Consider the following 25,420-nt stretch of genomic DNA (forward strand, 5'->3'; position numbering starts at 1 on the left):
GAGCAAGTTGGTCAAAAGAGATGAGGGAGGCGTGAAGTGGGGTTCAAAAGAGATCCCTCGGCTGGATCTGTTGTTTAGACACACGGGGGGGGGGGGAACAGGCTCTCGAGGCCCCCATAAAGAAAAATTAGCTATATTCTGCCTCACCAGCATCCTCCATCATCATCATCATCATCATCATCATCCTTCTATTTTTCCTTCTCCTCCTCCTCCTCCTCCTCCTTCTATTTTTCCTTCTCCTCCCCCCAACTCTTCCTCCTTTTCTCCTTTCCCATTCTTTCCTTCATTTTTTCTCCTTCCCTTTGCTTCCCCCCCCCTCTTTCCCCTTTCCTGCATCTGATCCTGGCATCCATTTGCCATCCTCACCATCTTTTGGCCTCCCCGAGGGGGACTCTTCCAGCAAAATCTGATGAAAACGGCTCATTTTCAGAATCACATCTTTCTTTTTTTCGGAAGGGACGGCTGGCCACACTACCTCTATGCCACCCATTTCTCAAATACTGTTCTTCCCTCAGGGGTTCCAGGAAAAAGCTTGGGTTCATTCTCTCTCTCAAAAAAAAATGGAATTTTTTTTTATGGGGAGCCAGAAGTGGATGTTATTTCCTTTCTGGCCTTCAGTTTGTAGCATTCAAGAAAGTTAACCAAAATTTAACTTTTGGATGGGTTCATGATCGCCATTTGATGGGGAGAATACCTCCCCAAACAGATCTATTCCCCCATGCCCTCTTATGCTCTCTCCTTAATATAGAAATCCTCACTTTTGTTGTTTCTGGAGAATCTTTTTCAAAAAGCTTCACTGCCATTTTGAATCTCTGAATTCACTGTTCTTTTACCCTAGCGGTGCTTTCCCACCGTTGATAGATTGATTTTCATTATTTATTTAAAACATTTATATGGCCGGTTTTCTTTTCCATTGTTGTCCCTTCGGGGAAAAGGGCGGCATATAAATGTAATAAATCCAATCCAATCCTAGTTACCTGTCTTATCATGATGACACTTTATAATTTGTATTCCTCCCATAAGAAATGGCAATGTCTATTTCCAACAGAATAATTGCGATACCTATTTTCATCTTTCTTAAGGGTTGCTCTCTCTGGTGTTTTGACCAAATCCTGTTTTTTTGGGAACAAATCTGTACCACTTATGATCTCCTCTCTGGAGTGCAGCTCTTATTGGTGTCCGGAATAAATTTGACAGCTGAAGTTGTAGTCTTGAGTTGAGGCCCTTTCTACAGTAAACATTTGGCGTATGAGTTCTGTAGGCCTTTCCATTTAGCCCATGCAAGAAGATAGAGCATTCCCCCCCCCCCATTTAATTCCAAAATGGAGCACATCACTCGGGACATTTTTTGTGTTTTATGCTTCTCCCCTTGAGGAAATCTGGCCTCCTAATTCCTTTACTTCATTGTATATGCAAGTTGCTCTTTCTACTATAGCAGTGTTTTTCAATCTTAGCAAGTATGCTGGTTGGAGAAATCTAGGACAGTGTTTCTCAACCTTGGCAACTTGAAGATGTCCGGACTTTAACTCCCAGAATTCCCCAGCCAGCAAATGCTGGCTGGGGAATTCTGGGAGTTGAAGTCTGGACATCTTCAAGTTGCCAAGGTTGAGAAACACTGATCTAGGAGTTGAAGTCCATACATCTTAATGTTGCCAAGGTTGAAAAATATTGTCTTTAAAGGTTCCCCTCACCCTCTTTTTCACCCTCCCCAACACATTTCTTTTCTTGTGTTTTATGATCCTGGACTCGAGAAAATTTCTGTTCTCTCATTACAGATGTGGGACCAAATAGGGCGAGTTTGTTGTGAGGAAATGCAAGCAAACAACAACAATTTCAAACAAAATTGTGATGACAGGTAAGGGAAGAAAGCGAACAACCTGAAATCCAACATCTTAAATGATGATGATGGCGATGATAATAACCACTACTATCAGGTTAAGCAAAGATTGTTTTAATACAGCCCTAAGTTATATATGTTATAGTACATATATGGATCTATCTGAGACTGTCGCATTGAATAGAATGAAATGGAAGTTACTAAAATGTATCTCAGTATATTAATGTATTAAATATTAATATTTGACAATTTAATAACACCTAAAGGACGGTACTAGGTTATTTAGGATGCTGAATTCTTTTTGGACAATAGGTATCATCTATTACTTCCAGAGAATAAAAATAGCAAGTACCTACGTATATAGAGAGGGAGTGTATGTATGTATTTGTAAGAAATAGCTAACCTTCCTTCTCTCTTTTTAACAGAAGAAAACGCAATAACTACACCAATACACTTAAGGAATTGGCCCAGATGTTACCCATACCATTACGGACCAGTTGTAAGAGGTTGACAAAGGTATTATAATAATAGAATTTATCATAAATGTTCAAGGAATGTTCTATAATTTTGGATCTACACAGACATTGAAATTGGTCCAAGTTGCACAACAGATTTCCTGTGTGTACTGATTCCAAACTGAACTGAAAATACAAATGACAGATGTCTCTTTTCCTGTTTCTGCTCTTTAATTTTGTGCTTTTAAATATTCAACCAGAAAGAAATCCTGCTCCGAGTCCTTCGCTACATTGAACATCTGCAGACAAGCATCGACAAAGCCAGGTCGCTGCTCCAAGGTCGTGGCCAGGAACAAAAAGGTAGGGAAATGCCAGAATAGAGGCAGAGAACACCTATGGTCAAACAGTACAGAGGATATGCCTGAGCAAAAATTATGGCCTGCATTTTTTTTCTTTCGTCAAAAGCATTTGGATCTCAGCAAGTGGTGATACCTGCCCTGAAGAGAGAGCGCAGAGAAGTCACACCACGGGCAAAAAATCCCAAGCCTCTTGCAGTCTACAAGAAACCCAGAAAGAGGAGACGGGCCCGCAAATCAGGTCTGGGAAGTATTCCACAAGTTTGGGGTTTCCAGCCTTGATGCTTCAGTGTGTTCCGGTTTGTGGGTTTTTATTCCTTCCTCCGCATGATCAGCCATTGCAGCACTGCCTGTTACAGCCCATGAACCTCACATCCATTTATGGCTTCAGTAGTTTTAGACATTTCCTTGTCCTCTCTTTCAGGGGTCTCTTACCTTGTCAACTCTTAAGACTTGTGGATTTCAACTCCCAGAATCCATCAGCCAGCCACGTCTTTTAAGTTGCCAAGGTTGGAGACCCCCTGCTGTACTTGGATCTTGGGTTGATGCCAGGCAGAGGGAAGCAGTGAATGTCACGCAATATGCTTGCTGCTTTTTGATGGACGGGAGGTGTACTGTACAATGGTTTCATAGCTCAGCCAAGAAAGAAACTAGATAAGTGGGGTTTTGCCCTCCTGGGAAGGTTAAAAAGCTAAATAAAAGATGTGGGAAAGGATTGAGCTAAGGAAATTGGTACTGCAGCCGAATAAACTAAAGTGCAGAATTTTCTTACGGGAGAAGCATCTCAAGGCTCCTGCTGCTATGAGGCTGGTGCTGTCAAACCTGAGATTCAGCTCTTCAAGCATGCTTGTATCACTTGGTTTTGTAGATCGGCGTGGTGGCGTGAACAGAAAAGTGTGCAAGTACCTTGCTCTGGAGGCTGGAAAGGACTCTGCCCATGCTGTCTCATACCCGGAGGAAGAGAGTCTGCCTGATGTGGGAGATGTGTCTTCTATACTTTCATCCTTCCAGAAGCAATCAACTTCCTTTCCCAATTTTAAAGTTCCATTACTAGAGCCTAACCAGCCTGCAAACAATAATCTTCTGGATCTCACCAAAATTGGAGTCCCATTTGATCCTGCAGGTGCAATTTCTTTGTTGCTTTGTAAAAAAAAAAACACACACACACACACAACACCCAGTGGAGAATAAATTGCTCCTTTGTGACTGGCAACACGACTTGAAATATGGGAGAGGTTAATGAGGACTTGTTTCCATCAAAGGGGGGAAAAAAGATTTATTAGATTGTGTTGGTGTTTGAACATCAGGAATTCTGTTTTATAAGACCAACAATTTGCTTAGTCCGGTATTCTGTTTCCCACAATAGCCAATCAGCAGCCATTGGATGTTTTCAAACCTGAATGCTCTGGCATTCAGTACTTTACACTGCCATGTGTCTCTAAACAAGTTGCTTCACTCTAATTGCTAACAGGCAAGGAGTATATCCTTTCCATATGTATATATAAGCCACTATTGTCTATGTGGCACGACAGTGAATTCCAAATAATTATAAACTGGGCAGGAAAAAATATTCTGCTGGTTTCCAATAAGTCATTTTAATAGGGAAGCTCCCTCACCCGCTGAAATATTTTTAGACAGAACTTGACATTAAGATGCAAATATTTTTGGTTACTTGAAATAGATTTTCTCATTAAACTCGTGGCATGCAGTAGTTTAGCAACTTCCTTGCTAGTCTCTGCTAAATTCATAAGTCTGTTAAAATCATTCCATCCTGAGTATGTTATATTTTTTTCATTTTCCAGAGTTGTTGCTTCATCTAGATTAAATATTAATCCATACATGCATACATGAGCATTCCTTCCTTCCTTCCTTCCTTCCTTCCTTCCTTCCTTCCTTCCTTCCTTCCTTCCTTCCTTCCTTCCTTCCTTCCTTCCTTCCTTCTTCCCTTCCTGATTTAGGTCTGGTTTTCATCAATTTTCAGAAAAAATGTTCTTAACATGGAGAAAACGTTATTCTATTCAGATTTTGTTTACAATAAGACTTATTTTTATAGCCCACAGAATATAAATTGGATTCTAAAGAGTTTGTCCCTCTGTCTTTGTAACTGTTGTTGACAGGCTGGAATTTTGATGGTGACCAGGAATATGAGGATGAGAATACATTTTCTGCGTATACAGCACAAATGGCTTACAATAAACTGCATCAATACAGTGGGGGCCCTGGACACACATTGGTGCGGTAGGAATTGAGTGTTGTATTTTCATATTTTGTGAAACTGAATTCCTAAACGGCTGTGGGTTTATACTAATCAGACCATTTTTGAAATGTTTGTGGCTTTTTAAAATAGATAAGGACTTTTTGAAACCAAGAAACGTGCCATCTCCATTCTAAAGCAGATGAAACAGGGGTCTTTGAGACCTCAGTTGCTCACTTAAATTTGGCTGCTGTGACTTGCTGTAGTTCATCTTACCTAAAAGCAAGTGTTGTCAGTTATGATTAATGCAAGTTAGACCTCTTTACTTCCCTGCATTCAAAAGAGAGGAAGTTTACTTTGTAATACGGTAGATGGTTAGAGAGGAATTAAAGATTGGGGATAAATTGTGAGTTAAGTGAGAAAGCTTTGAGGATGGAGCCTCTCTAAACCCAAAGCAGCCATTAAAAAGATTATTGACACCTCGTCCCCCTGAAACAGAGAAAATCCCCTGTAGTCCTTCCTTTTCTTGTGTATCTTCATTGTCTTGATAACATCTCAATCGCTTTCAGACAAGAGCTTGTGCACTATCACTCCTCTTGTGAAGAAGAGGAGGAAGAAGGACCCAGAACCAGTCCTTGGCTCTCCATTCAGTCCCCTTTGAAGTTCTCCAGTGGTAAGTGGCTGCCTGAAAATATGCAGGGGGGGAAAAAGCATTGCTGAAGAGGCAACAAGGCAAGCAGTTTAGTAAGAGTGAAACACTATGAAATTTAGTATGTTTTATTGGTTAAGAGGCTTGAAAACTACTACTGAGAGGTACGGGTGCTGTTAGTAGGGTTGCTCCTTATTACTTTCAACTGCTTCTAAAAATGAGTACAGGTAGTCCTTGACGACCACAATTGGGAACAAAATTTCCATCGCTAAATAAGCGAGTCTCCCCTGATTTGTGACTTTTTGCTATTCATGCAATCCATACGTGAATCTGACCGACACCCCACCCCGCTGACTTTGCTTGTCAGAAGCTAACTAGAAAAGTTGCAAATGGCGGCCACGTGACCCCGGGATGCTGCAACCATTGTAAATACACGGGAGTTGCCAAGGGTCCAAATTTGATCATTTGACTCGGGATGCTGCGGTGGTTTTAGAGGACTGGTCCAGCCTCACTTTTTTCAGTGCCGTTGTAACTTTGAGCGGTTGCTAAGTGATTGTAAGTGGAGGACTTACCTGTATGTTGAAATAAATAATATCCTATACATTTGATTCCTTTGATATTGCAGTGGGAAGCATGCAGATGTGCTCCCCAGGAATTGAAACCCGAAGCCACAGCTGTTCTGATTTGGGGTTGAGCCCTTCACTTTTCTCCTCTCCTGCTCGGCTACTCCCCACACACGTTCTCCAAGGGGTTCAGGAGGAGCTTTCTCCAGGTAAATTGGCAGCAAGGAGGGAGGGGATCCTTCCCTGGGTGAGATCAGTTCGATAGGCAGCCCCCTTTTCTTTCTCCAAAAGCTTATCGTGTTTCTTACCAAAAGGGATGGGATTGTACCCACATGCCCATTTCCTCCTAAGTTGATCTGTTCCCCTCTTCAAATATGAGCAAAACAAGTGGATTTAGAAAGATTTCCCAGGAAGTGGAATATTTTAAAGCTGTCAACATTACTGGCTTGTTGTGGACAACAATTCCTGTGGGAACTAAACACTGAGCACCCGAAGACTTTATGGATCCCTGGGAGCAGATACCTGCAATGCTGCAGTGTGACTGTTTGAAGGAGGAGTGTCACCCTCCAGTAAATGTGACATTTGGACACGGTGAAAAGAGGGAAAGGGAGAACAAATGACAAAAGTTGCTTCCCTGGAACCTTTTCTTGAAATGGGATGAGGGAAGCAGATGGCCTTTAAAACATTTTTCAGAGAACATTTTGCTTCTTTGCAGTGTTGTTCGAAGATGTGTATTTGTCTCCTCAGTCCAGCAATTTTTCGCACACCCCTGCTGGAACACTGTTGAGAAAGGTAAGGTCTTTGCTACTCAGCTTCACATATTACATTCTTTCTTCGTCTTCTATTCATCTATTTCGGCTTGCGGAGTCTGAATTCCAGCTTTGTTCCCACCTGGTGTTTTCCAGGGGCACGGAACGACAAATTCCATCATGCAACATGATGTGTAGTTCCTAGTATGTGTGTCATTTCTTAATTTGCTAGATTTATATCTTCCCTTTCATGGAAGAGGGTCAAGGCAGTGAACAGGTAATTCTCGACTTACAAACATTCATTCGGTGACTGCTCAAAGTTAGAACAGGTTTAGGTTTAGGTTTAGGTTTATTAGCATTTGTAGGCCGCCCTTTTCCCTGAGGGGACTCAGGGCGGCTCACACAAAACCGGGAAGGGGGAATACAAACATTGAGATAACAACATATAGTAAAATAATAGACAACATACATTCATCATTCGGGCGGGGTAACTATCCTTATCCCCAGACCTGACGGGTGAGCCAGTTCTTCAAGGCTGTGCGGAAGGCTTGGACGGTGGAGAGGGTACGAATCTCCACGGGGAGCTCGTTCCAAAGGGTCGGGGCTACTGCTGAGAAGGAAGAACACCACTGGAAAAAAGTGACTTAGGACCTTTTCCCACACTTACGACCGTTGCAGCGTCCACATGGTCATGTGATCAATTTTTGGATGCTTGGCAACTGGCAGGGAAAGCTGTATTTGCTTAACAATCGTGCAATTAATAGCAATAGCAATAGCAGTTAGACTTATCTACCGCTTCATAGGGCTTTCAGCCCTCTCTAAGCGGTTTACAGAGTCAGCATATTGCCCCCAACAACAATCCAGGTCCTCATTTCACCCACCTCGGAAGGATGGAAGGCTGAGTCAACCCTGAGCTGGTGAGATTTGAACAGCCGAACTGCAGAACTGCAGTCAGCTGAAGTAGCCTGCAGTGCTACATTTAACCACTGCGCCACCTCAGTGATTCTCTTAACTGTGGCAGTTTGAAGAAGCGACCGTTGCCTTTTCCCATGCATCATCCCGAGACTTCTGACTTATCAACAGTCAATTGTACAATACAGGCAGTCCTCAATTTACAACTATTCATTTAGTGACTATTGAAAGATACAATGGCACTGAAAAAAGCAACTGATGACCGTTTTTCACATTTAGACCATTGCAGGATCCCTATCAGTGGTGGGTTGCTACTGGTTCGGACTGGTTTGGCCGAACCGGTAGTGGTTTGGCGGCCTGGGTTGCTGGAACCAGCATTGACCCAGGCCTGCCACGCCCCCAAACCGGTTGTGCGGGTGGCGCCCTAGGCGCTGTCATCTTGTTTTTTGCTTCTGCGCATGTGCAGAACAAATTTTATTACACTGTGCATGCACACAGAGCGGGCATCAAGCGCATGGTGCACCCATGGGAGAACCGGCAGTAGTGATTGCTGGAACCCACCCCTGATCCCTATGGTCAAGTGATCAAAATTTGGATGCTTGGTGACTCATATTTATGACGGTTGCAGTGTCCCGGGGGTCACGGGGTCCCTTTTTGTGACCTTTTTCCCAAGCATAGTCAATGGGGGAGCCAGATTTAGTTAACAACCGTGTTACCAAGTTACCATCTGCAATGATTCACTTAACTGTTGCAAGAAAGGTCTTAACTGGAGCAAAAGCCACTTAACAAATGATGGCAGTAGAAATTCTGGGCTCACTTGTGGTCGTACGTCGAGGACTACCTGTACATAGCCTCCTGTTTTTCCCCACCACCATCACTGTGAAGCAGATGGAGTTGAGAGGGTATGGCTGACCCAAAGTCACGTAGTGAACCCCTGTAGGAATATGCCCATGAAGATTCTCAGTCATCCAGGCGGTCATTAAGTGAGGCTTCCCTGGTGATCCTGTGCAGTGGTCTTAATCTGCAAGAGCAGCATAAAATCTTCCTGGTGATTGGTGCAAGAGGGAGAAAGGATTTAGGACTCTTAACAACTCTCTGCCTACTCATCTAAGGAGCCTATTCAGATTAGGTGAGAAATGAAACCCACCCTGGAGGACCTATTTGGGGTCCCTCTAACCAACCTGCTCAGACTCCAGAAACTCCTTGGGTAAGCACCAAAACTGTTCGAGCCAACAAGGAAAATCCAGTGGCCACGACTCAACTCCCAGTGAACTTCTGCAGCTGAGACTGAGATTCCACTCGGGATTCCTGGCTTCTAGTCCGACACCTTAACTCTCCCCATCTTGGCTGCCTGTATTGTTGTTCCAGATATAAATAGCCACGATCGAAAAAGGCAGCCTGGTCTGTTGTGTGTCCTTTTTTACTTCTCTCCATCTGAGGTGGTTCTCACACACTTGCCCTTTGTAATTGATTGTAGTATCAAAGGTTGACTGGGGAACGTTAATGAATAACTGTGCAACACAGTTTCCTATTGTTAGCTCACACTGGATATTTTTCAGTGGAGACTGGTTAAGATACTTGGCTTGAGATTAATTGCATATATTGTATAATTTGTCCAGTGAAATATTTTTATGTACAGTATGTGCACTTGCCTGGAAAGCAGACTTGAGAAGCCAAGAATGGCTTAATGGTGGCACAGTGGTTTTGCATTCAGACGATCATCAATGTTCTTGTAACTTTCAGCTACAATGTAGAATAGCTAATAATTCTCTGAAGACTTTAAATTGCTTGTTCAGTTGTAGTCAATGGTGTTGGATGATATCTGGAATATGCAGGTTTCTTTTAGGGTAAGGGCCATACTTTGCATCCGAATTGTGTACCAGAGACACACTCACAAAAGGTTAAAAGAAATGAAAAGGCATAGGAGAAAATTATTCTAGAACAGGAAAGAAAAATTAAACCGCTACTATGTCATTTGAGTAACAATTTTTAAAGTGTCTTTGGGAGCCATGTGCTGTCTTAAAATCTACAATGTGCAATGTTTTGGTCAACGTGCAGTTTCTTCAATGGTCAAACTCCTTGGCTCTTGCTGTGCCCAACTGCAAGCCTATTTATTTATTTTTATTAGAATAGCCTTTCTAAGTTCCAGTAAGCAACTCTTTGAGATTAAAACACTGTCCCAGTTGTTAACAATTCTGCAAATCGTGCACCGCTAAACTGAACCAATTAAACTTCATTTTAAATGATAAGGAAACAAGATTGAATGGTATTTTAGGCAGGGTTTTGTGTTGGTGACTGTTACATACATTTGTAACATACATAAATTTGAAGCCTAATATTCTTTTCTCTTCTTCTTTCCTTCCCTTGTCTTCATTCATTCCTCTGATTTTTTCCTTCCTCTCTTGCAGTCAGCATTCACGCTGGATCACTGTTATCTTTCCTACAGTGAAGCAGGTAAAACCGAGTCCAGCCCCATGTCAAGAGTGAATGAAATAATATCCTCGTGGAGCGAACAAATCCAACAGGTGGGGAACGGATTGTGAGGAACGGAACGGGTAATTTGTAAGCCAGAGAAATCAAGTCATGGAATCTTCTAATGCCCTTATTACGGCCTATATTTAAACTATATATTTTTCTCTCCAAGAGGTAGTCATTGTCGCCTATATTGCTATGGCTTTAAAACAAAAGTTAAAAAATATTTGAGAAGCTATTAATACTGCAGCTGTAAATCAGTTGTACATTGGTTAAAGTAGGCATCCTAAACTATGGCCCAGATACAGCCTGCCAATGCAAAGTATCTGGCCCGTGGAGTGGTGGGATGAAAAGCAGCTGCCAGATTGTAAAGAAGTGCTTTAAAAGTCTTTAAAAACAGCCTTTCAGGTGTTTTTCACAGTCATGTGATCCATTAAAAGCCATTAAAGGTCTTTAAAAGTCATTAAAAGACTTTAAAAGTCTTTAAAAACAGCCTTTCAGGTGTTTTTCACAGTCATGTGATCCATTAAAAGTCATTAAAAGTCTTTTAAAGTCATTAAAGGTCTTTTAAAGTCATTAAAAGTCTTTAAAACCAGCCTTTCAGATGTTTTTCAGAGCCAAGTAATCCATTAAAAGCCATTAAAGGTCTTTAAAAGTCATTAAAAAACTTTAAAAACACTTTAAAAACAGCCTTTCAGATGCTTTTCACAGCCATGTGATCCAGGGCCAGTGGGTGGGGAGGGAAGGGGCTGCTTTTAAAGTAGCACTTTAAGAGTGAGTGGGTGACATGCCTCCACATCTCCTAGCTTTTTCAAAATCAGCTGAAGTTGGCTATCACTAATTCAAGTGCAACCGTGGTATAATGCCTGAAGGTGAATTCACCCCACTGCTTTGATTCTCCTCATATATAAAGTACACCCACCAAATTGGTTGCTGAACAATTTTGGTAGATATTCATGTGTGTATATATACACACATGCACAAGTGTGGCAAAAAGGAAATCATTTTGTGAATTCTCCTTCAGTCTTAAAAGACCTTTAGCCCTGTAATCCCAAATAAGCAAGCCCAGACCTCCCATTGAATTAGTGGTATGTTTTATGTTGGTTAAAATTGTTCATTTTAAATATTGAAGACATTTCATGGTTTTTTGCACTACAAAGGAAGATATGTGCAGTGTTCATAGAAATTTGTTCATGTTTTTTTTTCAAACTATAGTCTAGCCCCCAACAGTCTAAGGGACCATTAGCCCTCCATCGATGGAGTCATCGATGGAGTGTGTGTGTGTGTGTGTGTGTGTGTGTGTGTGTGTTGATTCCTGCCTTCCTCCATCTGCATGCAATGTCTCTCAATGCCCATCTTTGGGGTTTTAGTTGCAGTCTTAATTGGTGCAGTTCCCAGGTCTGGTTTATTGTGGGGGTCGTCTGAATAGCAATAGCAATAGCAGTTAGACTTATATACCGCTTCATAGGGCTTTCAGCCCTCTCTAAGCGGTTTACAGAGTCAGCATATTTGCCCCCAACAACAATCTGGGTCCTCATTTTACCCACCTCGGAAGGATGGAAGGCTGAGTCAACCCTGAGCCGGTGAGATTTGAACCGCTGAACTGCAGAACTGCAGTCAGCTGAAATAGCCTGCAGTGCTGCATTTAACCACTGCGCCACCTCGGCTCTAATCATCTGAAACGTATGATCAGGAGTTATTTTGAAGGAAATCCTGTTTGTTTTGTTCTTTTTTAAATGGCCTATTTTATGGCGCCTGAAGCTGCTGTTGTAATGAAGTTAGGCAAGTAGCAAGAAAGTTTGCGCTATTTTTCCCTTTTTTTTTGAGGGAAGGGGGTTGTCTTAAGTAAATAGATTCCTTGGGTTGAGCAATACAGAGCAAACCCAGAAGAAAAAAGGCGGGGGAAAAGGGACCCTCCCCCTTTACACCCAGCCACCAATCCTAGCGTCGATCACCTCACGCAGAAGCCCCTGCCCTCCAGTCAATCAGCTGGGAGTCCTGGCCCATCCTTACGCTTCCCCATTGCAGCCCCTGGATGAAGATGGCCAAAGTCATCTTCCTGCTAGACCACGTTTTAATTCCTGGGCAATTCCTGGACCTCAGCTGCCATTTCCCCCGCCTCTTTCTGCACCTTCCTTTTCCAGGAAGCCCCCCCGGTGAGACCCGAAGGCCCCGGCTCCTCCAGCGAGGAGAACAGCGACAGCACCTGGACCCCCTGCCCGAGGGCCAAGGCCACGCAAGGAGGCCCCCTGAGGAAGAAGAACAAGAAGAAGCAGAAGAAGAAGGCGGCGGCCGGCAGGAGAGCCAGGCGCCCACCGGCAGGTGCTGAGAAGCGCAGCAACGCCTCGCCCCCCCTGCAGCTGAAGAAGAAGTGCGTGAACGGCTTCATCATGTTTTGCCGCCTGAACCGCAAGCACTTCATCCGGTGAGAGCTGGGAGAATGGAACTCCAGCGGACACAGGCGTTCGCTGTGATTAGCAGGCTGGCAGCCGTTTAGTTTTTCTCAAGATTCAGCTAGTCCTCGACTTATGACTGCAGCGGAGCCCGATATCTCTGTGGCTCAGTGAGGCGTGTGTTAAAGTGAAGCTTTGCCCCCTTTTATGGCCTTTCTTGCCACATTTGTGAACTGCATCCCTGTAGTAACACACGGTGGTTAAGTAAATCCAGTTTCCCCATGGTCTTGGCTCGCCAGAAGGTTGCAAAAGGGGATCACGAGACCCCCCAGACACTGCAACCATTATAAATATGAGTATCAGTTGCCAAGCATCCGAAGGTAAATCACAGGAATGCCGCAATGGTCGTAAGTCTGAAAAGTGCTAATAAGTTGCTTTTTTTCAATGCTGTTGTAACTTGGAACAATCACTAAATGAACCATTGTAAGTTAAGGGCTACCTGTATGTCATCACTTCCGGAGTAGGCCTGTAATGTCAAATATTGTCCTTTCTTTCTATTCTGATAGAGTGGAAGTTGGGGCTTGCTTACTTACCATCCCAGGGAGCTTTTTGCTATGCTGAGATGTAATTAGGGACTTTTAAATTCAAGGCCAATATCGATTTGAAGTCTCATGACTACTATATTGCCATCAGGAAGCATTTAAGGAATGTTTACATAAATGGTCAAATAAATAAGAGAGCAAATCCTCAAAGACCAGTCATTTTAGCAATACAGCAACAACATATAATAAATGTGCCAAAAAATACAAAAGCAAAATTCACACAATGCAGTTTCTTGTATTTGCAGAACATTTGGCCTGGGTTAGCAATAACATTTAGACTTACCGTATATACCGCTTCACAGTGCTTTACAGCCCTCTCTAAGCGGTTTACAGGGTCACCACATTTGCTCCCAGCAATCTGGGTCCTCATTTTACCGACCTTGGAAGACTGAGTCAACCTGGAGCTGGTCAGGATCGAACTCCTGGCTGTCAAATTCCTGGCTTGGGTAAATGCTCACTACAGAAATACTGTTTTCTTGAAACCTTTGAGGGATTTAGAGACGTTGATACTATCTTGGCTGCCTGCTTCTGATGAGTTTGATCAAACAGATGACTTAATCTCTTCATAGCACCTGTCCAGGCATGGCTTCCACTGCAGCTACAAGGGAACTGGCCCAGCTGTGGCGTATGATGACAAAGCAGGAGCGGAAGCCATATTGGTACGTTTGGGATAAAGGGATCAGGTAATCCTTTGGCGAATCTGTCAGCCATGTTGTAGAACAGAGGGGTTCAACCTTGGCAACTTTAAAGACTTGTGGACTTCAACTCCCACAATTCCCCAGCCAGCCAGCGAGAGAATTCAAACAGGAAAACCTTTGTCAGGCTCTAAACCTTTTTATGCTCTTTCCCTCTTTCTCACAGCATGAAAGCTCGCCGATTCAGCCGCCTCAACAACCGAATTGTGAGAGACGACTTCTCCAGTGGCGATGAGGAGCCAGAACCACCCAAACCCTTCCACTTGCTGCTTGCTGAGAAATGCATTCCTGGCACCCAGACAGTGGGCAACGTCTCTTTTTTAGGCTGTATTCCATGATTCTTCCCCATTGTGATGGTAATGTATATCTGTTCAGTGGGCTCTGGGACCCTCTCTCCGCTGACGATGTTGGGACTTCCCTGCCCACGGTTCTGCAGTAGAGCGTGTGCCTGCTTCATTTTTAGCAAAACACCAAGCAATAGGAGCTTTACCCTCTGGTCGACAGGGGGAATGTAGAGAAGCAACAAGGAAGGAGGCCATTTACCCCGTTTCTCCCCAAAACATCAGCTTTCCCCGTCTATTTTCCTTGCTTAGACTTGTTTCATATCTCACCGCCAATGTTTCATCTGTCATTATGCATTTTGGTTTCCTGAGCAGAACGAAGACATTGATAGATGGGATGGGTTCCCCCCCCCCAGATTTCCAGATGTTGCAGTCACTACAGTCCTGTTCTATCCTGCCTATGTCCAAAACTGATCTCTAGTGAGCTTGAAGAAAGCAGGATCGACTGCAGGGAGAAAACAGCATGAGGAAGGGGTACCTCTAGATGACGGGACCATGTTGGTCTATTTGAGAACATGCCAAGTTTGAGATTTTAACTTTTATCCTTGATCAAAAAACACAAATGCATTTGAAAGGATCTGCTTTTAAAAATAATTTTAATGAACCGGAGACAAAAATCTAAGATCTATATTTATTGTCTTTTTAATCTGCCCTTCGTCTCCCACAGCTTTGTGCCATAGATGTTCTCAGATCCACCCCGTCAGTTTAGTTAACAGCAGTTTAGTTCCATATTTGGCGAGTACAAATGGAATTTCTGAGGTCCGTATAGACTAGCTTGCTCCACACCAAGTTTCAGGCTTTATTATCTAGTAAATGGTTTCTAGATGTTTTAAACTTTTAACTGAGGCGAATCCATTTCAGAGCTTGTTCTGGATGGCACTGAGTTCCCACTGACCCTGTTAGGTGGGCCAGTTCCTCAAAATCCTAAGGAAGGAATAATTCTGCAGGTTTGCTCTTGCTCAAGGAGGGTTAGGAAGTTTTAAAACTGGTTCTGAGCTAAGGAGGGTTAAATGCTTCATATTGAGACGGGAGGATGTTGTCTTTAGGAGGAGTTTAAATCAGTCTCTTATATTTCTGGTTGGTTTGGATTTTGTTTCCGTGGAATGCTGAGTCATCCCTTTCCTCTTTTGGACTGTGTCCTCCATACACAGATCAATTTGTGTTTGAAATACTGTTTTAAGCTTCAATGGACTTTTCCATTGGTTTTACCTATTTATATATTTATTGGTAGTCATCCCGCCCCCAAACTCTATTTAAAATTAAAATAAAATATGGCTGTAAAATTAACTGATTGGGTGCCTCTGTGTCTCTTCTCTGATCTGGGCGATTATGAAAGTGAAAGGTAGCAGGGAGTAATCAATATATAACTCCATGTCACGTGGGCAGCAGAACTCCTAATCACGCCTTAACAGGCAGTAGTCCTCGATTTAATAACCATCCATTTAGCAACTGTTCAAAGTTATAACGACACTGAAAACAGTAACTTTGGGGCAACCCTCACACTTACAACCATCCCCAGGGTCACATGGTCACAATTCAGACACTTGGCATGTATTTAAGAAGGTTGCAGCATCCTGGGGTCACGTGATCGTCATTTGCGACCTTCCAGGCCAGCTTCTGATAAACAGTCAATGGAAGAAATCAGATTCATTTAGCAAACTGCATGATTCCCTTCCCAAGGGCAGCGTTTCCTTGGCAAAAAAATAAATAAATTATAAAACAGAGCACAACTCACCTTTCCCTAGATAAACTTTTTTTTTTCAATTTTACATTTATTTAAAAAAAATTGGCAGAAAAACATGATTTGGCTTTGATGGACTACTTGCGCGCCATTGGATTCCATCCAAGCCACCAGACCCAAAAGGCCTAAATGCCCACCCTACACCTTTCAAGAGGGGTATTCCAGGGTTATCCCAATCCTATGAACACTTGCTGAGGAAAAGAATCACCGGCAGAGGATCAATACCAGGCTTTCCCCACCTCCTTCATTTCTTGGTTCCATTTGAAATCCCCTCAAATGCCGTTCTCTATCCAAGCCATTAAGGTTCTTGGCACCGTGATATGCAAATCACATCTGTTCTCTCTAGGGGATAAATGTTTGTATGTGCTCAGATGTCCAGGCCTAAATCCTAATTAAACTTAATTGGGTGCTTTCTACTTTAAACAGATGTTCCTGCTGCAGGCACCCATCCTGGACCTTAAACTCGTGATTCTGGGCTGTTAGTTGCTCATCCGCTCTTTAGTTTTGCTTGGTTCTATAGCTGTTTTTGCAGCTAAGTGACTTTCCTGCCGTTGCTTTAGGGTGCAAGAGAGTGCAGAAGTAAAGAATTTGGCCAGTCAGGAAATGAGCAGATAGAAGAAATTTCAGATCGGATAGCTTCAGCTTTTCTCTCAGTTAGAAAAACATGTGACATTATCCACCCCCTGTGGAACGTGGTTCGTTTTTGCTCAACGTCAAATGTGATGATTCAGTATGCTTGTATCACAGTTTTCCTCTTACAAAGAGACATAACACGATAATCCTTGCAGTTGGAAACGGGAATATTTACATGAGGAGGGGCTAGGACAAAGAAGCAACCTGCTGAGGATGCCGCAGTGTTGTTGTACTGTTTCAGGATCCCAGATTTACCAGAGTGGAAGTGAGGGACCCCAGGAGGCCATTGTGGAGGGGCTGGTTCTGCAGGTAATCCACCGGTTGGGCATTGTGAATGGAGGATCCCTCGGGAACTGAAAGCTGCAAGGCCGGGTAGAGCAGTGAGGGGCTGTCGATGAGGGAGCTTTCGTCCTCGGAGCTGGGGATCAGGTGTCTGTCTAGGGGCAGGCCATGTCCTTCCTTCAGAACGCAACCCTCGCCGTTCTCCCTGCAGCCAAAAAGAAAGATAAATATAATAAAATAAAAAATCAAATCAAGAGACGACGCCCAAGTCTGCGTGATTCCGAAATTCTATTGCCAAAATGCCAGCTAAATCGGTGGTTCTTAAAAAGTAATCTAATCAGTTGTGCGTGTTAATAAATATTTCAGTTTTCTCTGATCTGGGATATTTCAGGAGTGCCTGCAGCATATCGCCAGAAAAACACCAAAAGGGTGGTCCTAATGAGCCAAGGTGGCGCAGTGGTTAAATGCAGCACTGCAGGCTACTGCTAGATCAGCAGTTCAGCGGTTCAAATCTCACCGGCTCAGGGTTGACTCAGCCTTCCATCCTTCCGAGGTGGGTAAAATGAGGACCCAGATTGTTGGGGGCAATATGCTGACTCTCTGTAAACCGCTTAGAGAGGGCTGAAAGCCCTATGAAGCGGTATATAAGTCTACTGCTATTGCTATTGCTATAATGGGGAGATTAAACCCCTCCTGTTTTTATCTGTGATCGATTAGATTTTTATTCTGTCTTCATTGCTTTAGAATGAGCTCAAGATGGCAAACATACATAATACTCTTCCTTTCTCCTGTTTTATCTGTGTTTTACATAAAAAGCAGTCCAAGCTTCAGTTGATCTGTCATTGCCACCTTCTTGAATTTTGGGACCACCGTACCCTGCAGATATTTTTTTAAACTCATTTTATTAGCCATAACATATAGTTAAATCCACACATCTTAAAATGGCTGGGGTTGAGAAAGGGCTGTCTTAGTGGCAGAAGCCGTGGAAATGGAAGATGGAGAAGCAAGGGGGACCTTTCCCTCTGCTTCCCTCTCGTCAGAGATTCCCCCCCCCCCAAGGCTTCTTTTCTACATCTGCTCATGCCTCGGTCCTCGTTTTCTGGCTCACCCTAGCCATTATCTGTATGTCTGGCCCCAAGACCACTTTTCTGCCCCAGGCCCCAAAGGATTTTCTGTATGCTGCTGCTGCTGCTGTAAGAAATTTAATTTAAAATATAAATTGAATTTAATATATATATATATTGTAAGCCTCCCAGAGTTAACCATGTGGCAAGATGGCTAGCTAAATAAATAAATTAGAATAGTTGGCTTGGATTTCCTGCTGGCAGAGAATCCCCCTCACCTCTCTTTGGTCTCTGCCGCCCGGTCCCTCTGGCGCCGGTTCTTGAACCAATTGCTGACCTGAGTTGTGGTCAGCCCAGTAGCTTCTGCCAGCTCTCTTTTCTCGCGAGGGGAGGGGTATGGGTTGTGGATATACCATTCCCTTAACACACTCCGGGATTTTTCCTGTAGGAGAGCAGAAAGTCATGGCAGGGGATCCTCGACTTATGGCAGTTCATTTAACAACAGTTCAAAGTCACCACAAATTCCCAGCCAACATGCGCCTTCCAAAGTTTTATGCCAAATTCCCAGAAGCAAAGCTGGATTTTACAGCAGTAAAAATGGTTGTAAAATTGGGTCAAGTCACATAGTCCAATCACTCGCTTAATGACTACATCATGTCACAACTGAAATTCTCACCCCAGTTGTGGTCATACTGTGAGCAATATACATTTTCCAAATAAATAAAATACGCCAAGGCCCTATCAAATCCTCTTAAATCTTTTTTTTCCTAAAATAATGGCACTGAACTCTAACCTTCACAGAGACAATAGTTCAGTTTTTTGAGCATTTTTATTCTTAATTTCTAAACGTTTTCCAGCTGGGGCAAATCTAATGTATATTTGCTATAAATGTATTTAGTGGTCTTTAGCTTCCTTTTGCAGGAATCCAGAACCTGATTGCAGGTTGATGATTCAAAAATCCTTTTTTAAAATTGGTTTTTTGAGCTGCTGAAGGTAACTTTGCCCGTTTTTGTGATTATACCAGCTTCAAAAGCAAACAGTATTGTTTTAAGTGTCTATATTTCAAGGTCAGGTTAAATGTTATAATGCAACCCATAAAGGGCAACGTCATGATTCTTTGATCTTGGTTTCAAAAAATGAGCACTCAATCCCAACCCCTTCTTTTATTTTTAATTCAAGGGTGAAATTTTGTAAAGCCTGAAGGTTTGGATTGTTGCCTGTCATTTAATGGCAAAGGAAAAAAACTTGCTTGGCTGTAATAACGGAGCTAGGGCACGCATTGTTTCCCTCGGTTGCCAAAGGCTGCGTAAAATAAATGGGTTTTGAAACTTTTCCAGAATGTTCTTGGAGATGCATGGTTAGGGCCTCCCTCAGATGATTGTTTCAGAATGTTTCTGGAGGAATTTGGAGGAAGTGGGAAATGGCATGAAAGACTGAAGCAGGCGAGAGACTCCTTCCCCAACTATTTCCCAATCTAAATTTTGCAGTAAATAGGATGAACACCAAGGCAAGGATGAAGAGGGAAAGAATGGCAGGAAAACTTGTATTATATATTTTCGGTAGACTTTTAAAGATGTAGGCAAGGCGTTAAAAAGTTTTGAGCCGTGATGTAAAGTGAGACTCCTGAACCCTGAAAATCTGGGGTCTCCTTTAAAAGCAGCTGCAATTTTTTTTCCCTTTTCTTCCATAACAACAAAAAAAGGAAAGGAAAGTATAAACCCAAGAGAGACATTCTTATTCCTGCATAGAACTTTAATTATTTAACAAATTAAATGAACCAGAATTAAACCAGGTGAAATTTTAATCTCCACCCAAGAAACATTTTTGTCTCGTCCCCTTTCTAGTTTCTGAAATAGAACCCCAGTTTCCAAAGACCAAGGGCAGCGCTCAGCCTGAAAAAGTTTTATGCCCCGATGGTTAAAGGGACATTTCAAAGGGCAGGTTTCTTGTATCAAACCAGAGTTACGGAGAGACTAGTAGGAAAAAAGAGTAGGATCGGGGGGGGAAAAACAAAGAGATGAGGGTCAGCACGAGAGATGTCTTGGCAAGAGAAGAAAATAGGAGCGTGGGATCCATGAAAGAGGAAAGAGAGGCAATATGCAAGGGCTTAAAGATTAAAATAAAATAGCCTAATGGTGTGGAAATAAAGAGAGTTGACTGTGGTAGAAATACTGAAGGATAATTCGAAGAACGTAGTAGATTTAGGCAAGAGAGGACTTGTGTATAACCTCACTGGAGTATCAAGTGGTTTATCCCAAATATAAACTTTTCAAGGAACGATTGATGGCTTTTTGCGCTTGAAGAATCGAAATGCGTTGTGTGTTGGAAACAAGAGTTTTCTTTGTGAGGAGTGGGACGTCCGCGAGAGCTGAGGGATTCCCTGAAGCCATTCCGAGTAGACCTACCTTGAAACAGTAACTGGTTTCCTCCCCGTCCCAGATGGTCCGAGGCAAAGGGAATTTGCGACGCACCCGGTATTTTCCCACGGCTCCCAGCGGCCTCCCGCGCAACTTCTCCGCTTCGGCGTAGTGAGCCTTGAGCCAGAGCTGCTGAAGCTTGGGGTGATTGTGCGGAGAGAACTGGTAGCCCTCTAAGATCTTGTAGAGCTCCCGGAAATTGCCCCGGTGGAAAGCCACCACTGCTTTGGCCTTCAGGACGCTCTCGTTCTTGTGCAGGTGGTCACACGCGGGCAGGGACCAGAGGAAGCGTCCTAAACGCTCGATGTTGCCCCCTTGTTGCAAGACCTCACACACGCAAGCCACTTGCTCTTGCGTGAAGCCAAAATTCATGGTGAAGTGGGGAACGATGGGCTCTTTCCCAGAGGACCCCAAGAGGAGGAGGAGGAGGCTCCAAAGCTTTGTGGCTTCCGGAGGAAAATTTACGGTGGTGGTCCACCAAGGCCACCCAACATCTACCCTGTGGAAGACCCCAACTGTCCTTGATGCAAAGAAGGGAAGGTGGTCCTAGATGGCTGGAAGGCCAAGTCAGCTGCGCCTCATTAAGGCAAGAGAGTCCGAGAGAGGCGGGAGGCCACGCTGGGGCTCCCCGCCTTCCCCTCTTTGGTGGCCATGTCTCCCTTCTCCTCTCCAGGTCTCGGTGTTTCCCAGGACTCCTTTCCCCGTCTTCTGGCTCTAGAGACAGTTGCCCAGGGTGGATGTCTTGGGGGGTATCGGTTACAGGCCCAGCCCACACAGGCTGCAGCTGTGGCCAGCCATTGGCCCACTCGGCGAGAAGAAGCGAGGGAGACTTTTACCACGTCACCCTGGGATGGCAAACCTTCTCAGTGGAGGAGGTTGTGGGGGGTATGGAAATGTGAGATGCCCCCCCTACAGAGGGGAGGTGGGGGCAGCAGGAGACCCACAGAAAAGACCCGGCAGATCGGCTCAGAGGTCAGCCCGTTTTATCCCAAATCGTAGCTTCTTCTTTTTTTGTTTTGGCTTGCCCCTTATTTCATGCTGGCTGCGGCGTGGTTATGGTTGATGATTGTGAAGTGGCAGAGAGCTGAAGAGAGGGCAGAGGCTTCTGCAGGCACTCTTATCAAACTGTGCTCCTCTTCAAGGTTATCTTTTCAAGGGCTTCGCCTTGAAAAAGGGAAAACCCAGGAGGACAATAAGAGCGAAGTTCCTCTTTCCAGATCAGGCAGGTGTGTGTGTGTGTGTGTGGGTGAGTGGCTTGTCTCCCTCTTCCTGAGCAAAACAAGTGGTTTTTTTTTTTTCCATGGGGCTGTCCTGGATCCCTCTGACGGGGGGCTTTGTCTCCCTTTGTTCCTGGCCTCAGCCAGGTGGTGACAGTGCCGGCAAAGAGGAAGGTGCCTCTGCCAGTTTCCGGCTCTTCCCATGCAGAGATCATGTTTCGGACTCGGAGGCCGCTATTCGCAAGGCAAACAACCTGTTGCAACTTGCAAAAGGGGGGGGGGGAGAAAAGAGGCTTTTTGCAGCTGCTGGCAAAAGCCACATCCATGACCAGCAAGCGGTGGCTGGAAGGCGAGGCTTCATTGGCTCATGGTGGGATCTCTGCAGGGTTTCAACTCTCTGTATGGGGGATCCTTCTCTCCCCTTCTGGGGCTTATGGGCTATCATTGCTCCATGCTCAGATTTGATTTGATTTGTCTTGTATGCCGCCCACTCCCGAAGGACTCCGGGCGGCTCACAATAGACAAGGGAAAGGGGGAAAACTAGACAAAGGCAACACTTTAAAAACAAAACCGCAACATTCACAATTTCCGTGGGGCTGGATATTTCACAGGCCCCCCCGGCCAGCTGGAGCAGCCAGGACTTGGTGGCTTTGCGGAAGGCCGGGAGGGTAGTAAGGGTCCGGATCTCGACAGGGAGATCATTCCAGAGGGCCGGAGCTGCAACAGAGAAGGCTCTCCCCCGGGGGGGGTCGCCAGCCGGCATTGGCTGGCGGATGGAATCCGGAGGAGACCTAACCTGTGAGATCTAATCGGTCTGAGGGAGGTAATCGGCAGGAGGCGGTCTCTCAGGTACCCAGGTCCGATGCCATGTAGGGCTTTATAGGTAGCGACCAGCACCTTGAAGCGGATCCGGAGACTAATGGGTAGCCAGTGCAGCTCGCGGAGGATAGGTGTGACGTGTGTGTACCTGGGTGCATCCACAATCGCTCGCGCGGCTGCGTTCTGGACTAACTGGAGTCTTCGAACACTCTTCAAGGGCAGCCCCATGTAGAGCGCATTACAATAATGTAATGGCACCCCCCCCCCCCCGAGCATCGCTTGATGGGCTGCTTCCTTCTTCCTCATTCAAAACCAGGGGGGAAAAAGGAGCAGCATTTCTTGAAAAGTAGTTGCAACTTTGCTTCTCCCTCATTTCCAGCACATAGAAGCTAATCTTTCTGAAAGATGGTTAAGCAGGTGGATCAAAACCTCAAGAGAGTAGCCACAGCGATGCGATGAAGCTTGATTTTTTTTGGGGGGGGGGGACGGACGGACCATGTCTTGCAGATGCACTATCCGGTGGCTGTTTCTGGCGCATCCCTCAAGCAGGAAGGAGGAGAGGCCTTAGAATAAGGTACCCCTTGAAAAAACGAGGAATTGTGAAATATAGCAAACTTGTTCATTATCTTTTTTTTTTTTAAGGTAGCAGATTGCATTTTAATTAGGCTGCCTTAAGCAGCTGGAGGCAAGGTGGGATATTCATCTAATGGAGCGTTTCTCAACCACCGTGTCCCGCTTTCAACTCCTAGAATTCCCCAGCCAGCATGCTATCGAAATTTAGGATATATTTTATATTCAACATTATATTATATTCAACATTCATCTAATGTAGCTTTCCTCAAATTTCAGATGCATGGACTTCCAGAATTCCTTGCTGGCTGGGGAACTCTGGGACTTGAAGCCCACACATTAGATGAATATTGAATACCATACATACCGAATAAGACTATATATTTCATACAGCTATCCGATACAGAGGGGTGTGAAGTTGCCAAGGTTGAAAAAAAACCCTGATCTAATGAATTTTTCATTATTTTTTTTTAATTTTATTAAGCATTTATAGGCCGCCCTTTTCCCTGGGGGGACTCAGGGCGGCTTACAATAATAAGAATTATTATTTAAGAATAAATCAACCTCGAATGCACAGAACTGAACTGGTTTCGTTCTACTGCTTCGTGTTGCTATTGACTGCAGTTCTGCAGTTCGGCTGTTCAAATCTCACGGGCTCAGGGTTAACTCAGCCTTCCATCCTTCGGAGGTGGGTAAAATGAGGACCCGGATTGTTGGGGGCAATATGCTGACTCTGTAAACCGCTTAGAGAGGGCTGAAAGCCCTATGAAGCGGTATATAAGTCTAACTGCTATTGCTATTGCTATTCCCTTTGGTCTACCTTTCATCCCTCCAGCCATGTACAAGCTGTTTTCCTTCCTGCCTTTTTCATACCAGGGCAAGATTTAATCCCTACAAAGGGTTAACCTCACCTGAGATTCGGTCTGGGTCCCTCCAGCCCCCTCCCATGCTTTATCTTCCAATTCAAGGATCAGAACCCCCACCCACCCCCGCCTCCCACCCAAGGCGGTATTACTTACACAGCCATCTGCGTAACACGATCCAACCTGGATCACTTTACTTCTTCCCAGGGGGAAGAACCGGCTTTGTTCTGGAGTTGGAAGTCGCCCCAGGTTCACAAGCCCATTTTCCACAGGAAGCTCCCAGGTTGCTCCCCACGCACTGGGTGTGTGTGTGTGTGTTTGTGTGTGCAGGGATGACCATCTGTTCGAATCTTTTATGATTTACGGGAGGCAGTAGGGATCCATGGTGGTAGGAAAAAAGAGAGTGACAGACTAGTAAGTGTAGAACCAGGGTCAAAAGTGGCTCCAGGTATCCCAGATTCCAACCCCCATTTACTCCCAGCCAGCAAGAGCAATGCTGAGAGAGTATGGGCTTTGTAGTTTCAGCAGTCTAAGAGCAGTGTTTTTCAACCACTGTGCCGCGGCATAGTGTAAGGTGTGCCGTGGGAAAAACACTTTATATATAGTCAATATAGGCACAGAGTTAAATTTTTTAAACATTTTCTAATGGTGGTGTGCCTCGTGATTTTTTTCATGAAAAAAGTGTGCACAAAAAAGGTTGAAAAACACTGGTCTAGAGAGCCAGGTGACTTTACCAGATACAAATTTGAAAATGCCAATTTGAAAACGTGGTTTAAACATTGACAACTGAACAAGTCCCCCCACAACTACGGAGACGCAAACTGTTTTCATAAAGCGGTGTACAAATCTGAATTCCTCACAGAATGAACATAGGCACAGAGACAAGAGTTTTAGGATAAAATATATATTTATATATATTTATATATATAAAATATATATAAAAGACACAAAAAGATGTAAAAAACAAAACAAAAGGAGAGATATAAAAAATATCTTATAGAAATGATTGCTTCTCACAAACAGTGGGGACAGATGTGTTTCTTTAGTACCTGACGGGAGAGAAGGCACATTTAGAGAAATTGCCATGTTATATTTGCATAGCCAGGAAGGTGGTTGTGTAGGAACACAACAACAATTTCTTCCCCGTTATTAACGGAATTTTTCTCAACAGAATGAATTGTAAAGTTTCCCACCCTTACAATATTTTGAACCGAGTGGACCTCAACTTAGTAAAAAACCCTTCACGGATTCCAAATAATTCAGAATGACGTTTGCATGTCTTTAAAAGGGGGGGGGGGGAAATCAGATTTCTTAAAAGACATTTTTGAACTAATTACAATATTTCTTAGCATGAGGGTTAATGGAGAAATAGATGTGATAGGTAGTCCTCGACTTATGACTGGTCAGTTAGTGACCGTTCAAAGTTAAAACAGAGCTGTTTTGGGGCTACTTGTAACGCAGATTCAAAGTTCTCGCAGTTCCCCCCCGCCCGCCGCCCCATGGTCATGTGACCAAACTTCAGGCGCTCAGCAACACATATTTACACCAGTTTGCAAAATCCCATGTTCACATGACTGCATTTTACGATGATTTTCC

General features: G+C 44.1%; 2 protein-coding genes across 2 annotated transcripts; one reads left to right on the forward strand and one right to left on the reverse strand.

The window, feature by feature from the left end:
- Positions 1 to 1,811: 1,811 nt before the first annotated feature.
- MEIOSIN (meiosis initiator) lies at positions 1,812 to 15,509 on the forward strand. Its single transcript, XM_087727510.1, has 13 exons — positions 1,812 to 1,855; positions 2,263 to 2,353; positions 2,553 to 2,652; positions 2,758 to 2,889; positions 3,517 to 3,771; positions 4,766 to 4,886; positions 5,412 to 5,515; positions 6,117 to 6,263; positions 6,770 to 6,846; positions 10,124 to 10,240; positions 12,332 to 12,612; positions 13,752 to 13,841; positions 14,044 to 15,509. Exons 1-13 carry the CDS (start codon positions 1,812 to 1,814, stop codon positions 14,213 to 14,215), a joined length of 1,731 nt encoding a protein of 576 aa, XP_087583636.1. The 3' UTR covers positions 14,216 to 15,509.
- A 480-nt stretch (positions 15,510 to 15,989) lies between these two features.
- On the reverse strand, positions 15,990 to 20,996 carry LOC106554866 (homeobox protein six1a). Its single transcript, XM_087728228.1, has 3 exons — positions 20,344 to 20,996; positions 18,217 to 18,380; positions 15,990 to 17,079 (listed from the first exon to the last, which is right to left on the reverse strand). The coding sequence occupies exons 1-3, from the start codon at positions 20,725 to 20,727 to the stop codon at positions 16,830 to 16,832; spliced, it is 798 nt and encodes a 265-aa protein (XP_087584354.1). The 5' UTR covers positions 20,728 to 20,996; the 3' UTR covers positions 15,990 to 16,829.
- Positions 20,997 to 25,420: the final 4,424 nt, after the last annotated feature.

This window comes from Thamnophis sirtalis, unplaced genomic scaffold (genome assembly GCF_051295495.1).
Source record: "Thamnophis sirtalis isolate CommonGarterSnake01/CBP01778 unplaced genomic scaffold, rThaSir2_p1.2 scaffold_13, whole genome shotgun sequence".
NCBI classification, from domain to species: Eukaryota; Metazoa; Chordata; class Lepidosauria; order Squamata; family Natricidae; genus Thamnophis; species Thamnophis sirtalis.